The 14764-nt window shown below is 65.0% G+C and overlaps 3 protein-coding genes across 8 annotated transcripts in view; 2 read left to right on the top strand and 1 right to left on the bottom strand.

Moving 5' to 3' along the window:
* Positions 1-7867, top strand: part of CACNA2D2 (calcium voltage-gated channel auxiliary subunit alpha2delta 2) — a 168781-nt gene extending 160914 nt beyond the window's left edge. For all 5 annotated transcript variants that reach the window (XM_032193971.1, XM_032193969.1, XM_032193970.1 and 2 more), the window contains 15 exons: positions 4187-4284; positions 4396-4486; positions 4647-4709; positions 4814-4917; positions 4995-5093; positions 5209-5303; positions 5498-5545; positions 5650-5721; positions 5900-6052; positions 6137-6189; positions 6294-6349; positions 6477-6600; positions 6684-6793; positions 6907-6995; positions 7323-7867. In XM_032193971.1, coding sequence (XP_032049862.1) covers positions 4187-4284; positions 4396-4486; positions 4647-4709; positions 4814-4917; positions 4995-5093; positions 5209-5303; positions 5498-5545; positions 5650-5721; positions 5900-6052; positions 6137-6189; positions 6294-6349; positions 6477-6600; positions 6684-6793; positions 6907-6995; positions 7323-7451 — 1384 coding nt within the window. In that variant the 3' untranslated portion in view covers positions 7452-7867. The remainder of the gene's footprint in view (positions 1-4186; positions 4285-4395; positions 4487-4646; positions 4710-4813; positions 4918-4994; positions 5094-5208; positions 5304-5497; positions 5546-5649; positions 5722-5899; positions 6053-6136; positions 6190-6293; positions 6350-6476; positions 6601-6683; positions 6794-6906; positions 6996-7322) is intronic.
* Positions 7868-10416: 2549 nt separating this feature from the next.
* Positions 10417-12989, top strand: TMEM115 (transmembrane protein 115). Its single transcript, XM_032194422.1, has 2 exons — positions 10417-11304; positions 11877-12989. The coding sequence occupies exons 1-2, from the start codon at positions 10451-10453 to the stop codon at positions 12073-12075; spliced, it is 1053 nt and encodes a 350-aa protein (XP_032050313.1). The 5' UTR covers positions 10417-10450; the 3' UTR covers positions 12076-12989.
* Positions 12990-13195: 206 nt separating this feature from the next.
* LOC116493229 (cytochrome b561 domain-containing protein 2) lies at positions 13196-14596 on the bottom strand. Of its 2 annotated transcripts, XM_032194424.1 has the most exons (3): positions 14470-14596; positions 14355-14392; positions 13196-14261 (listed from the first exon to the last, which is right to left on the bottom strand). In XM_032194424.1, exons 1-3 carry the CDS (start codon positions 14594-14596, stop codon positions 13758-13760), a joined length of 669 nt encoding a protein of 222 aa, XP_032050315.1. In that variant the 3' UTR covers positions 13196-13757. The 2 variants fall into 2 exon arrangements, with proteins under 2 accessions (XP_032050315.1, XP_032050314.1); XM_032194423.1 differs by having other exon boundaries at positions 13196-14392.
* Between the last annotated feature and the right edge of the window lie 168 nt (positions 14597-14764).

Raw genomic sequence — 14764 nt, 5'->3', positions numbered from 1 at the left:
GCTGCGGTCCCCCACGGGGGCGGCGCTGCTCGTCCCTGCCCAGCCGGTCGCGCGGTGCGCTCTGTATGGACGCGGTATATATGGACGCGGCGTAGCCCCGCCTGCGCGCGTGCATATATAGGTATAGTTTCTGAAAATCGCAGACAGACAGACAGACAGACAGACGCGCCTGGGTTGGGAGGGACCTCAGAGATCACCCAGTTCCAACCCCCAGCCATAGGCAGGGACGCCACCCACTAGATCGGGTTGCTCAGGGTCTCGTCCAACCTGGCCTTGACACCTCCCGGGATGGGGCATCCACAGCTTCTCTGGGCAGCCTGGGCCAGTGGCTCACCACCCTCTGAGGGAAGAATTCCTTCCTAACATCCAATCTAAATCTCCCCTCCTTTAGTTTAAAACTATTTCCCCTTGTCCTGTCATCTTTTTTTTCAGTCCCCTTCAAGTACTGAAGGGTTGCAATGAGGTCTCAATGAAGTCTTCCCTTCTTCAGACTGAACATCCCTGGCTCTCTCAGCCTTTCTTCACAGGAGAGCTGATGCAGCCTCTGATCAGCTTTGTGGCCCTCCTCTGGACCCACTCTAAAAGCCCCACATCCTTCTCGTGCTGGGGGCCCCAGGCCTGGACGCAGCACTGCAGGTGGGGCCTCAGGAGGGCAGAGCAGAGGGGGACAATCACCTCCCTCCCCTGCTGGCCGCTCCTTGTGACACAGCCCGGGATGCTGTCCAGCTTCTCATCCACCAGAACCCCCAAGTCCTTCTCTGCAGGGCTGCTCTCAATGGGTTCTTCTCCCAGTCTGTCCTGTCTGGGATTGACCCAGCCCAGATGCAGCACCTTGCACTTGGCCTTGTTGAACCTCATTAGGTTCATGCGGGCCCACTTCTCAAGCTTGTCCCGGTCCCTTTGGATGTCACCCCTTCCTTCTGGTGTATCAACCACACCACTCAGCTTGGTGCCAGCTGCAAACATGCTGAGGGTGCACTCAGTCCCACTGTCCATGTCATTGGTAAAGGTATTAAACAGCACTGGTCCCAGGGCAGACCCCTGAGGGACACCACTCATCACCAGCCTCCACCTGGACACAGATCCATTGACACCACTCTCTGGGTGCCACCTTCAAGCCAACTCCTTATTCACTGAATGATCCACCCAGAAAATCCATCTCTCTCCAATTTGGAGACCAGGATGTCATGTGGGGCCAGGCCAGAGGCCTAGCAGAAGTCCAGGCAGATGACATTGGTTGGTGTTAGCTTGCCAACTGATGCAGTCACTCCATCACAGAAGGCCACCAGAGTGGTCGGCCACGATTTGCCCTTGGTGAAGCCGTGCTGGCTGCCTCGGGTCACCTCTTTGTCTTGCACGTGCCTCAACATAGTTTCCAGGAGGATCTGTTCCATGATCTTGCCAGGCACGGAGGTGAGGCTCACTGGTCTGTAGTTCTCTGGGTTTTCCTTCCTACCCTTTTTAAAAATGGGAGTGATGTTTCCCCTCTTCCATTCACCAGGGACTTCACCCGACTGCCAGGACATTCCACATATGATGGAGAGAGGCTTGGCGGCTACATCAGCCAGTTCCCTCAGCACCCTGGGGTGGATGTCATCAGGCCCCATAGACTTGTAGGTGTTTAGTTTCATCGGGTGGCCTCAAACCTGCTGAGTCCCTTCGTGTTGTCCCTCACCAAGCTCAGTCCCATCCATGCCTTGGCTTTCCTGATCCCATCCCTGCACATCTGCACCGCATCCCTGTGCCCTTCCCAGCACACGTCCCTGCTCCCACAGCCTGTGCTTCATTCTGACCAGCAGGTCCTTGCTCAGCCATCCCAGTTATCTGCCCTCCCTGCCTGCCTGTTTACACGGGGGGCTGGAGAGTTCTTGTGCGCTAAGGAAAACCTCCTCAAAGAGTCTCCAGCTCTGCTCAGCTCCTTTGTCCCTATGGACAGTGTTCAGGGGGTCTCAGCTCCTAGGTCTTTAAATAGCTTGAAGTTTGCTCTTTGAAAGTCCAGGGCCTCACTTTGCTCTTTGCCAGGCCCTGTATTCCTCAAAATCACCAACCCAACCAGGGCATGGTCACTGCAGCCCAGACTGCCTCCAGTCTCGACCTCTTTCTTGAGCTCTTCCACGCTGGTGAGCACCAGGCCCAGCAACGCTTCTCCTCTGGGCGGTTTGGCTGGTGCCTGGAGCAGTTATCCTCAACACAGTCTGTGAACCTCCTGGGGTGCTCCCAGCCCTGCAGCTTTCCCCGCAGACACCCAGGAGGTCGAAGTCCCCCGTGGGGATGAGGGCGTGCGAGCGCGGCGCTTCTTGCAGTTGGAGCACGAAGGCCTTGTCCACAGGCTCCATGGATCAGGCGGCCTGGAGAAGGCCCCAGCCACCAGCTGGCCTTTATTGGGGCGGTCCTCGACGCACCCACAAGCTCTCCACCTGCCCGTGGCTGTTTCTCAGAGGCTCCTCTTCACAAACAATCCCTTCCCTAATGTAGAGAGCAGCACCCCCTCGTTCCCTGTCCATCCCTTCTGAGGAGCTTGCAGCCCTCTCTCCCGGTGTTGCAGTTACGTGGTCGGTCCCACCACGTTTCCATGACAGCAATCAGCTCGGATTTGTCTAATTGCACCGTGGTTTGCACTTCTTGCCTGCTTTCCGTGCTGCGTGCGTTGGTGTCAAGGCACTTCAGCGGGGCAGTTGGTCACACCACGTCTCCAAAACTATTCCTGATCACGCCGGGACAGGTCACGTGTATTTCCCAGCTGTTAATTAGAGGCACAGTGTTCTCAGGCATGCTTCCTTCACTCAGGGGCACATCCCCTTCCCCACCATGGCTAGTTTAAAGCCCTGCAGATAAGCCCAGCCAGCTGCCCAGAGCACTCCTGCCCCACCTGGACAGCTGTGCCCCATCTGACACCGGCGTACCCCAAACCTTGGGCACGGCACCAGCCTCACATTGATGGGGCCTGCTGGTGGGTACTTTATGGCTGCGGTTCGCGGGGACATCAGTGGGGCGATCCTACAGCACACGGCTGCTTGCAGCACCCACGGGTGCCCCATGCCCTCAGCGGTCATTGCTCAGTTTACTGATTCGTTATAAAAATCACTCAAAATGCACAGCTGAAGAGCTGTCACAGGTGGCTTTGGGGTTGTCTCAGGTGCAATGCGCCGGGGCAGTGAGGTCTGAGAAATGCAGGAGCCAAAGCAGAACCTTAAGGAGAAACATAAAACTGCTATTTTTATGAACCCAGCCCATCGATGCAGTCAGGATGGTGCCGGAGGTGGGGCAGGAAGGAGTGACTCTGCCCCGCACTGCCCCCCGGGGCTGTTTAGTTAGGAAGGCATGGGGTCAGGGCGCAGCAGGGGTGGGCACGGCTTTTGCAGCTCGATCTGCAGAGCTTTGGGTGCAAAAAATTAAAAAAGGGGGGGTCTGGAACTCAGGGTGAGCGCTCTAAATCCTGGGAGCAGCTCCATGAGCCCCCTCCCCGCCGGCACGAACCAGGGGGTGCCCTACAGCGTGGTCATTTTCAGAAACCGTATATCCCGTGTTCTCCCCATGGGTGTGCAAGTCCCTGTGTCCGCGCGCGTCCGCGTGGCCGTGCAGGTGGCTGCTCCCCCCCCGAGCAGGGACGCGGCGACCCAGGGAGGGGGTCCCAAGGCAGCCCCCTCCCCAAAATCGCCCCGGACATGCCAGCAGCTGGCCCTGGGGTGCAAAGGGCCGGGTGGGCACTGTGTCGCTGCCCTCCCCGTCCCCAGGGTCCCCACCGTGAGCCCAAGGTAAGTCCTGCTGCCGGTGGGTACAAACGGGGACACGGGGCATGGTGGCAGAAGTGGTGGCACTCTCCCAGTACGGGGAGAGCAGGGGCAGGGGTGCATCAGTTTGTGGCAAACTGGGCAAACTGGGATGCCTTCAGACATCATCCAGCACCTGCGAGGGCAGCCCTGGGGCTCGCGCACCTCCAGGGAGGTGACAGCGCCTTGGTGGCACCGCAGTGCCCACAGAGGTGACAGAGCCAGGGGCACGGCGGGTGGCAGAGCAGCCCGCAGCCCGGCGTGGCTCTCCACGGGGCGAGGAGGTGACACGGGGCCCGTGGGCACCTGGCCGGAGCCCGGCAGGAGAGGGGACACGAGCACGACCAGCGCGGGGGGAAAACTGACCTTACCTTTTCCATCCTTGCGAACCACAAACGTTGTCACCCAAACCCCAGAGAGTATTGCAAAGACCTCGACTTGTCGGATAACAACACCGAGTTCCTGGAGAACTTTATTGCCCTCATGGAAAAGGTGACCCCAGACTCCAAGCAGTGTGAGTAGCCAGGGCCGGCTCGCAGCGGGGTGCGGGGCGTGGGGTGGCAGCGCCGGGGCGCGGGTGGCCCTGCGGGCACCGGCCCTCACCTCCTGCTCCTCCTCTCCCAAGGTGACAATTTCCTCCTGCACAACCTGATCCTCGACACGGGCATCACGCAGCAGCTGGTGGAGCGCGTCTGGAAGGACCAGGACCTCAACACGTAGGCAGGGGCCAGGGGACCCTTCCCCGCAGCCGCCCCTGGGGACGCAAGGGCAGAGGGGCTCAGGGACATCGTGGGGTGGGACAGGGGACAGGGACGGAGCCAGGGGGGTGAGCAAAACCCCACCAACGCCCGGCATCCCCGTCCCCTCTCCCTGCAGGTACAGTCTCCTGGCTGTCTTCGCAGCCACCGATGGGGGCATCACCCGCGTCTTCCCCAACAAGTGAGTGTCCTGGCGGGGTTTGCGTGCCTGGCCCCTTGTGGTGACACATCCGATGGCAGAGCTTGGAACAAGTGACATCCACGACCGTGTCTGCTCCTTTCCAGGGCTGCGGATGACTGGGAGGAGGAACCGGAGCCCTTCAATGCCAGCTTCTACCGCAGGAGCCTGGATAACAAGGGCTACATCTTCAAACCGCCCTACCGGGACGGTGAGTGCCAGCGGGGCGCCACGAGGTGTCCCAGGCTGGCCCTGCGTGTCCCCTCATGCCACCCCTGCCCTCTGCAGCCAGATACCGGGGGCTGGATCTGGAGAACAACACCATTGGGATCCTGGTGAGCACCGCCGTGGAGCTCAGCATCGGGGGCAAGACGCTGAAGCCGGCAGGTGAGCAGGGGCCGGGTCCCGGTGCCGCTGGGCTGGGGACAGCCCTGTCCCCACCCCGAGCCGGGGCTGACCCCGTCCCCCCCACTGCCTGCGGCTCCCCTTTGCTCTTCCCCAGTGGTGGGGGTGAAGCTGGACCTGGAGGCCTGGGCGGAGAAGTTCAAGGTGCTGGCAAGCAACCGGACGGACCGTGACCAGCTGGGCGCCCGGCGGGTATGCTGGGGACAGGGACGGGGACAGGGACAGGGACAGGGACAGGGACTGGGCTCTGCTCAGCAGGGTGGTGGCTGGGGAGCACTGCCGGGCTGTGCTGCCCGTGTTCCCTCTGGCTCACTGGGGACATCCTGTGGGGGACGGGTGGCCCTGTCAGGGGAGGACGGCGCCCCTAACCCCATTTCGGTTGACAGTGCGACCCCTCGAGCAGCTGCGAGATGGACTGCGAGGCCAACAACAAGGTGGGTGGTGGGCAGGGCTGGGGGCGCAGCGGGGGTCCGGTGGGGGGCCTGCTGGCCCCTGTCCCCCTTCCTCCCCTCAGGGTGACCCTGTTTTCCTTCCCCAGGACCTCATCTGCGTCCTCATTGATGACGGAGGCTTCCTGGTGCTCTCCAACCAGGAGGATCACTGGTACCAGGTGAGCGCTGCAGCCCCCCAAAACGCTCCTCTCCTGGGGTGCACGAGGGAGCTGAGGACTCCAGCCTCGTGCCACACGTGGTGTTACACACCCCCCGAGTCCCCACCGTGGGAGCCCTGGGGGCATGGTCCCACTGTGCAGGCTCGGTGCAGATTTGGTTTGCGGTGTCCCCATCCAGGTGGGCAAGTTCTTCAGCGAGGTGGACGCCAACCTGATGTCCGCCCTCTACAACAACTCCTTCTACGCCCGCAAGGAGTCCTACGACTTCCAGTCTGTCTGCGCCCCCGAGGCCCAGAGCAACACGGGGGCTGCTCCCCGCGGTGTCTTCGTGGTGAGTGCCCCCAGGGACCCGCGGGGCGCCCCGGCACCACGCCGTGACCCGCTGCCTCACTCCTGCCCCTCTCCTTGCTCGCAGCCCACCGTGGCCGACCTGCTGAACCTCGCCTGGTGGACCTCAGCCGCCGCCTGGTGAGTGCCATCGGTGCCGCGTCCCCTCCCTGGGATGCCCCTGGGGGACACCGGCGCGTCCCCAGGGCCGGCACAGCTCACGTGGCCGTGCACTGCGTCCCCAGGTCCCTCTTCCAGCAGTTCCTCTACGGCCTCACCTACAGCAGCTGGTTCCAGACGGGTGAGTGCAGGGACAGGGATGCGGGGGCGGGCGGGTGACATCCCCCTGGCTGGGGACACGCGGCCCCGGACCCTCTGGGCCCCCCGTGCCCCCCGTGCCCCCGTCCCACGGCACTGTGTGGGCGCAGAGGACGTGACAGCGGACAGCATGGAGGCCCGGGAGACGAGCTGCATCATGAAGCAGACGCAGTACTACTTCAGCACCGTCAACGCCACCTACAACGCCATCATCGACTGCGGGAACTGCTCCAGGTGGGTCTGTCCCCGCAGCTGGGGGGCTGCGTGGCCCCGTGGGCTTTGGGGACAGGATGGTGACCAACCTCACGTCCCCCCAGGCTGTTCCACGCGCAGAGGCTGGCCAACACCAACCTGCTCTTCGTGGTGGCCGACAAGCCCCTCTGCAGCCAGTGCGAGTCCGTCAAGCTGCTGCAGGCGGAGGTCAGGGGTATCCTTTGGGGGGGCGTAGGGGGGGTGTGGGGTCGGGGGGGGGCTGCCCCGTGGTTGAGGTCGTCCCCGCCACCGCCACCCTGGTCCCCGTCGTTTCCTTGACCCGCGAAGCTCCCCCGAGAGACCCGAACCAGTGTGAGCTGGTGGACAGGCCCCGCTACCGGAAAGGTCCCCACATCTGCTTCGACTACAATGCAACCGTACGTGGGGGGCGCGGGGAGGGAGGGATCGGGGCGGGGGGCTGCCCACGGGGAGGGGAGCAGAGCTCTGGGGGATCCCTGGGGGGGGCTGAGCCATGGGGTGACCTCCTGGGGGAAAAATGGAGCTGTGGAGGGATCCCCGGGGGGAGATCGGAGCCCTGGGGGGACCCTGGGGGAGCGGAGCCGTGGGGGTCTTGGTGGGCAGCACCGTGGGGGTCTGGGGGGTGGGGGCAGGGGACGAGGCACAGCGGGGTCACATCGGGTGCCCCTGGGGCTCGGCGGCAGCTCCGGGGATGCCCCACGGACGCTCTCCCTTTGCCCCCCCAGGAAGATACCTCAGACTGCGGCCGAGGGGCTTCCTTCGCCCCCTCCCTCGGGGTCCTGCTCTCCCTGCAGCTGCTGCTCCTCTACTCCAGCGCCAGCCGGCACCCGCTGCCCCCGGCCGCCTGCCTTTAACCCGCGCCTGCCGCCCTCCTGTTCTCTCAGCCTCCATCTCCATCCCCTCCCGAGGCCCCGGCGGGACGGGAGCCACCTCCCTGGGGACCCCCCTCAGCCCCAGGGACGCCCCCTCCCCTGCGCTCCCCACGGCCGCATCCAAAGAAGAGCCGGGGTGCGGGCAGGGGCCCCCCCAAAAAAAACCAGGAGGGCGTCCGGCCGCCCCGGCCGCTCGGACTCAGAAAGCCCCCGCCTTGTGCCCCCCCCCCACACCGCATCATCCTTCTCCCCCCCCCTGGTCCCTCGCCTATTTTTTTAGCCTGAAGATTTTAAACCAGATCTTTCTACGTTGAGTTTCAGCCTGGAGAACGACGACGGCGTTTGTGGCCAGCGACGAGGACACGTGGGGAAAAACAACAACAACAAAAAAAAAAAAACGAGAAAAAAAAAAAAAAAAGAGGGGGGAAAAAATATAACCTGAAAATAGGGAAGGTGATGGAGACGGTCGGTATGATTTATCGGGGGGGTACCCGGCCCCCCGGGCGTGCGGGAGGACAGCGGCGGGTGGCAGCGTCCCTGCGGGGAGCCAGGCGTCGCCTTTGCCGGGACGGGGCCGAGCCCACGGTCCCCGCTCTCAGCTCATCTGCTCTCATTCATCCTTGGGCACAGAAATGGGGGTGAAAAAGGAGGAAAAAAAAAAAAAAAAAAAAAACCCCAAAAAAAAAAAAGTACTTTTTTTTTTTTTTTCTTTTCCGTTCTGCAGATCACTGTGAAACCCTTCCCCGTCCGCCCGCCCCAGCCCTGCTCGGCCCCTCCGTCCCGCCCTGCCAAAGAAACCGCGTGCCGGCCAGCGGGACCGGGCCCCCAAGGGACGCGCTGTGTGTCCCCAAGCGGGACGGGACGTGTGTCCCCAAAGGGGATGCGCCGTGTGTCCCCAGATGGGACAAGCTGTGTGTCCCCAAATGGGGTGTGCTATGCATCCCCAAAAGGACACGCTGTGTGTCCCCAGTGGGACAAGCTGTGTGACCCCAAAAGGGACGTGCTGTGTGTCCCCAAAGGGACATGCCGCCTGTCCCCAAGCCGCCCGTGTCCCCAGCGGGGCCGTGCCGGGTGCCACCAGGTCCCCGCTGGGTGCCCCCAGCTCCAGCCCCACGGTCATAGGGTTTTTTTTTTGGGGTGGGAGGGATGGGAGGGATGGGGGGGACAGGAGCAAACCCACGGACCACCGGGGACGGCGGGGAGGGGGCCGTGGAGGCGCTAATTAGCGCTGGGGTTAATTAATGGTCATTCCGCTTGTAGCTTTCTCAGTGTGTGTTTGGTTACTGTCTCTGGGACCCGTGTTTGAACAGATGGCTCTGTGTTACCGGGAGTGTGTGTACTGCTGTAGTCTAGTTAGGTGCTGCGCGAGCCCCCCGCCACTATACAGACCCTATAAATATGCACATGTAGCCTCCTTTGCGGTAAAATCCAGGAGCGGGGGGGACGGCACGGCCCCCGCCCCGCCAACCGGGGCCGTGGCCTGCCCCTTCCCCACCCCGAAAGCTTCTCTCTGCTCATCCAAAAGGCTTTGGGTTGTTTTTTGTTTTTTGTTTTTTTTTTTTTTTTAAATTAGTTTCCTTTAATTTATTTTAATTTTTTTTTTCTTTTTTTTTTTTTTTGTACAGAAGAGTCGGAAAACTACCCCCCCCCAAAAAAAAAAAACCAACAAACAGACGATTTGTAAGATATTGTGCGTGTGACTCCTTGTAAAATATTTTCAAATGGTTTATTACAGAGACTCAGTTATTAAATAATGTTCATATTTTCACTTCACAGGCGGTGGCTGCGTCATTTCCCTTTGGGGGGGGGGGGGGACAGGGACCCCGTTGTGTCCCCTCGCTGTGCCGGGGCCTGGGGGACACAGCAGGGACTGGGGGGGACGCGGGCAGGGCACGGGTGGGTTTGTGAGGCCGTGGGCAGGGCCCCCGGGCTCCCCCCAGCCCTGTGTCCCCTCGTCCCCGTGTCCCGTGGGGCCGTGTCCCCTGTGTGTCCCCTCTCCCCGTCCCATGCCCACGTCCCCCATGACTCCCCCATGTCCCCCGTGTCCGTGTCCCCCCGGGGCAACCACCCCATGCCCACCTGTGCCCCCAAACCACATCCCCCAAACCCCGTACCATGTTCCCTGTGTCCCCCGTGTCCCTTCCTGTGTCCCCATGTCCCCCATGGCCACGTCCCCTGTGTCCGCATCCCCCATATCTATGTCCCCTGTGCCCCCATGTTCATATCTTACTCATCCCGTATCCTGTGTCCCCTGTGTCCCCCATACCACATCCCCCATGTCCACATCCCCCATGTCCATGTCCCCCATATGTCCATGTCCCCATGCCCCTGTCCCTGTGTCCATGTCCCCGTGTCTGTCCCCTGTACCTGTGTCCCCCATACCCATATCCCCCATACCTACACCCCCTGTGCCCCCATGTCCATCCCATACTCATCCCATGTCCCCATGCCCATGTCCCCAACATCCATGTCCCGTGTCCGCGTCCCCCATACCTACATCCCATGTCCCCCATACCCACATCACACTTGTCCCATGTCCCCTGTGCCCCCTGTGTCCCCCATATGCCCGTGTCCCCCTATCCAAGTCCCCACGTCCCCATGTCCCCATATATGTGCCCGTCCCCCCCTGTGTCCCATGTCCCTATGTCCATGTCCCCATGTCCCCATTCCCCTCCCCCCACCCTCCCAGTGGGCGTGGCTCCCCTCCTCGCCCCGCCCCCTCCCTCATCACGCCCCGCCCCTCCCTCCCTAATCCCCGCCCCCTCCCCAAACCCCTCCCCTCCCCACACCCCTCCCACCCCTCCCTCCCCCCCTCCCCACCCCGCGCATGCGCACTTCCTCTGTTTGTCCGCGCCCGGCCTGGCCCAGCGGCGGGGCCTGACGGGGGCCGAGCGGCGCCGGGGCCGGGCCGGGGCGGGCAGGGCAGGGCCTGGGACCGGGACCGGGCCCGGTGCTTTACCGGGGGGGGGTCCGGCCCCGCCATGCGGCGCTTCGTGCCGGTCTCCCGGCAGCAGCTGGCCCGGGCGCTGGGCGGCAGCAGCGTGGTGGTGAAGGCGCTGAGCGGCGCCGTGGTGCTGCTGTACGCGCTGTCCTTCGGCCTGGACACGGCCTCGGGGCTGGCGGTGACCCCGGGGCTGCTGCTGCCGCCCGGCTGCCGCCTGTGGACGCTGCTGACCCACGGGCTGGTGGAGCGGCGGGCGGCCGGCGTGGCGCTCAGCCTGGGCACGGTGGCGGCGGCCGGGCGGCTGCTGGAGCCGCTGTGGGGGGCGCTGGAGCTGCTGCTGTTCTACGCCGCCGTCAACGCGGCCGTGGGGCTGCTGGGGGCCTGCGCCTACTGCCTGGCCTACGCCGCCACCTTCCGCCTGGCCTACCTGTTCGAGGTGCGCATCCACGGCGCGCCCGGCTTCCTGGCGGGGGTGCTGGTGGCGCTGAAGCAGACGATGGGCGACAGCACGGTGCTGCGGGTGCCGCAGGTGAGGGTGAAGGCGGCGCCCACGCTGCTGCTGCTGCTGCTGGCCGGGCTGCGGCTGGCCGCCCTGGTGGAGAGCGCCGCGCTGGTGTCCTACGGCTTCGGGCTGCTGTCCAGCTGGGTCTACCTGCGCTTCTACCAGCGGCACAGCCGGGGCCGCGGGGATATGTCCGACCACTTCGCCTTCGCCACCTTCTTCCCCGAGATCCTGCAGCCCGCCGTGGGGCTGGCGGCCAACCTGGTGTACGGGCTGCTGGTCAAGGTGAGGCTCTGCCGGAAGACGGTGAAGCGCTACGACGTGGGCGCCCCCTCCTCCATCACCATCAGCCTGCCGGGAACGGACCCCCAGGACGCCGAGAGGAGAAGGTAACACCGGCCCCGCGCTGCTGTGGGCCCCGGGGGGGATTTGGGGTCAGGGCGCTGAGGGGAGCCTCCTCCATGGGGCCGCCTGCTGGCACGCACCCGCTGCAAGCTGCCCGCCCGCTTCCCAAGCCAAAATCACAGCACTGGGGCCAAGCGGGGGGTCCTGGGGAAAGGGTGTGTCGGGCAGCGGGGCGCGGTTCCTGCTGCCATGTCCTCCCCGCCACCGTGGCGCAGCAGGAGGCGAGCTGAGTCAGCGCCGTGACCCGGCCCTCCTGCACGTGCAGCGGCAGCTCGGTCACGGGGTGAGGCGCCAGCTCGCTGCTCGCCTCGCTCCCCTCCGCTTCTGGAGCAGCCCCCAAGCACAGCACGTGGTGAGGGAGCTCTGCACGTCACGCCTCAGTGCCTCTGTTTGGCTTCCCCTCCTCTGCCACGGCCCCAGCTCGGGCAGCCCGTGGGTGCTGGTCGCTGCTCCCCCCGCCACGGGACTGTGCATGGGATGAGAGGAGAGGGGAAGAGCGGGTACCACGCTCCCTGTCCGTCCCTCACCCCGCTGTCCACCCGCTTTTACCCCACAGGCAGCTGGCCCTGAAGGCGCTGAACGAGCGGCTGAAGCGCGTGGAGGACCAGACGGCGTGGCCCAGCATGGAGGACGAGGAGGAGGAGGTGGTGGTGAAGAGCGAGGGCCCGCTGCCCACCGAATCCACCGCGGCGGGGAAGGCGGCCGGCCACGAGAGCAGCCTGATCAGCTTTGAGGACGCCCCGTCCCAGCCGTGAGCTGCGGCCCTGCCGGCCCCGTCCTCCCTGCCCAGCTCCGCGGGAGAGACGCCAACGCCCGCATGGGGACGCTGCCTGCGGGGACGCTCCCGGCCCGGGGACAGGGGCTGCCTCAGCCCAGCGCCGAGGGCCTGAGCGCCGTGGGGCTCTGCCTCTCGCTGCCCCCCCAGCGTGGATGTGGATGCCCACGCCGGGAGCTTTGTTCCGGAGGGAGACCTTGGGCCGGTCCGCGCAGGCTGACCCCTGCTCCGAGGCCGCGAAGGGACCTCCTGGGCACCCGGGGAGCCAAGTCAGCGAGTGGCACCGCGCTTCCTCGCTTCTCTGCACTCGAAACTTCGTTTTCTCCTTTCTCGATTTCGTTTGGTTCCTGATCTTGGGAATGGGAAGGCTCGGGGGGCTTTGCGGAGTCCTCTGCCCGTTCCCACCCTCCTTCCCTCCGCCCCGGCAGGAGGCCGACGGAGCTCCCACGTGGGGCCAGCACCCGGAGCGGGGATCGGCCCCGGCCCCGTGGCGTTCATTCCGTGGCGTTGGCTCTCCTCTGTTTCCTCTCCTGCTGCAGCATTGCCCCAGCAGGGGCTGGTGCCCTCAGCTGCCGCTCCACTAATCCGTTTGCCAGATTATCCTAGAAGCTGGAATTAATTTTTACAGCGGGGCACACAAGCTGCTTCCTCTGGCACCGGGTTTCTCTCCTTCAAGTAGAAACGGGCTCCCCCTTCTGTCCTGCTCCCTCCGCGTGGCCGGGCTGTCCTTGGCGAGGGAGGGAGAGGCTGCTCCCCAGAGCTCCTCGCCCCGGGCTCTGGGCCGCAGCCCGCGGCGGCGCGAGTTTATTTTTCTAAAGGACCACGCGGGAAGGTTTTGTCACCCAGGGAAAACACAGACGTTTCGGTATCAATAAACAGTTCTTTGAAAGAGCAGTCGTTGGCCTCTCCACGCCGCAGCCAGGGCACCGAGCCGTGCCTCGAGGAGGAGTTTTCTCCCCAAACAGGGGCTGCTCGGTGCCAGGGATCTGCAGGGGCCCTGCCGACCACCCACCTGTGGCTGGTGCCGTTTTGGGTGCTCGGGGGCTTCAGTTTGGCCCTTTCTCTGGGGCAGTAAGGAGGCCGTGCCACGCTGTAGCTGCCTGAAATCTTTATTGAATAAAAGCTCTAGATACAGAAGAGTTTCCCAGCTCGGGCGCTGCTCCCAGCTCTCCGGCCCTGCCAGGAGCACGTTGGGGAGCAGCCCCGGGGCCGTCCCAGCGTGGCCCACGGAGCACTGCGACGCTGGGGCCGGGAAGGCTGCGGGCTGTGGCGGGAGGAGAGGTGCTGCGGTGGCTTCCAGCCTCCCCGAGGGTCGCTCTGCTCCAGGAACCGTCCCCAGGCCCTGCCACCAGCTCCCACCCGGGGCTGTGCTGAGGACAGGAGCCCGTGCAGCTGCCTGCTGAGGTCCCTCCTGTGCTTGCGCTGTTCCATGCACCCGTGGGAGGACGAGCCGGCCCCCGGCAGGCTGCAAAACACCCCGCGGCCCCCGCCAGGCCGAAACCTCGCCGCAGGTAACCCCGCGGCACGGGAATTTGTGCATGGACAGGGAGGGAGGGGGAAGGAGCAGGGATCCCCGACCCTCCCCTGCCCACGGCCGGGGACCGGCGGCATCCCCAGCTCTGGGGCACGTCCCAGCCGCTGCACGGGACTCACGGGAGAGGCTCAGTGCTGGCTCCGCTTGCGGTACAGGTAGGCGTTGCTCACCTGGTTCATCACCACCAGGCTGCTGAGGAGCGGGCAGAGCACGGCCAGGTACCAGGCGGCGCCGCTGACGGCGGCGGTGAACCAGAGCGAGCACATGCCCAGCACCAGGCTGGCGCAGCCCAGCAGGTAGCCCACCAGCCCCGCCGTGGCGTGGTACAACCTCAGTTTCCCCGGCGGCCAGCCCCTCGCCAGCTTCGGGTAGAGCAGCAGCAGCCCGCCGAGGCTCTGCCCGCTGGCGTACAGCACCGCCAGCAGCCCGGCGCGGCCGTGCCAGGTGTGGAAGTGCCCCTTGCCCTGCAGCTCCTTGTGGTACGCCACCAGCGCCAGCCCCAGCAGCGCGCACAGCAGCGCCAGCACCTGCAGGGCCCAGTGCGCCCGCACCTTGGCCTTGCGGGACAGCGAGCGCAGCGGGGAGGCCTCGGGCGAGAAGACCAAGAGCGCCTGGGTCAGCAGCAGCGAGAACTGAGGAGGGGAGCGGCGGGGAGGGGGGAGGGAGGGAGGCTCAGCGGGGCCCTGAGGCGCCCCCCGGGCCCGGCCCCGCCGCCCCCCACTCACCGCCAGCGCCATCAGCAGCGGGTGCCAGGAGAAGAGGCCTGCGGGGAGCGGAGACGTGGGGCGGGGGCACGGCTCGGGGCCTCCCCGCTCCTCCCCACACCCCCCCGGCACTCACTGGAGCCCGGCCGGGCCAGCGCGGCCACCCCCGCGGGCAGCCCCAGGGACGCGGCGTGAGCGGCGGCGGCGGCGGCGGCGCGCAGGGAGCGGAGGAGCCGCGGCTCCCCCTCGGCCGGCAGCGACATGGCGGAGCCGGGAGGGCGGCAGCGTCGCGGGAGGGGGTGAGCGGAGAGCGGCTATTGGGCGGAGCGGGTGTCAGTCAGCGCGCCCGCCGCGGTGATTGGGTGGAAAGGGTGGTGCCCGCCCTTGAGGCCCGCCCTTCGTGACGCCGAGGGGAGGGAGCGGGGCGGGGC

This window comes from Aythya fuligula, chromosome 10, assembly GCF_009819795.1.
Source record: "Aythya fuligula isolate bAytFul2 chromosome 10, bAytFul2.pri, whole genome shotgun sequence".
Lineage (NCBI taxonomy): Eukaryota > Metazoa > Chordata > Aves > Anseriformes > Anatidae > Aythya > Aythya fuligula.
Note: the sequence above shows the minus strand (reverse complement) of the source record. Positions and strands in the feature narration are given on the sequence as shown.

What these genes read in the sequence shown, in the direction of transcription:
- LOC116493229 (XM_032194423.1), bottom strand. Translation starts at nt 14,596, where the DNA reads ATGTCGCTGCCGGCCGAGGGGGAGCCGCGGCTCCTCCGCTCCCTGCGC. An exon ending in GCTGGCCCGGCCGGGCTCCA is followed by an intron (nt 14,393 to 14,469) that starts GTGAGTGCCGGG and finishes CGCTCCCCGCAG; the next exon opens with GCCTCTTCTCCTGGCACCCG.
- TMEM115 (XM_032194422.1), top strand. Translation starts at nt 10,451, where the DNA reads ATGCGGCGCTTCGTGCCGGTCTCCCGGCAGCAGCTGGCCCGGGCGCTG. An exon ending in CAGGACGCCGAGAGGAGAAG is followed by an intron (nt 11,305 to 11,876) that starts GTAACACCGGCC and finishes TTTACCCCACAG; the next exon opens with GCAGCTGGCCCTGAAGGCGC.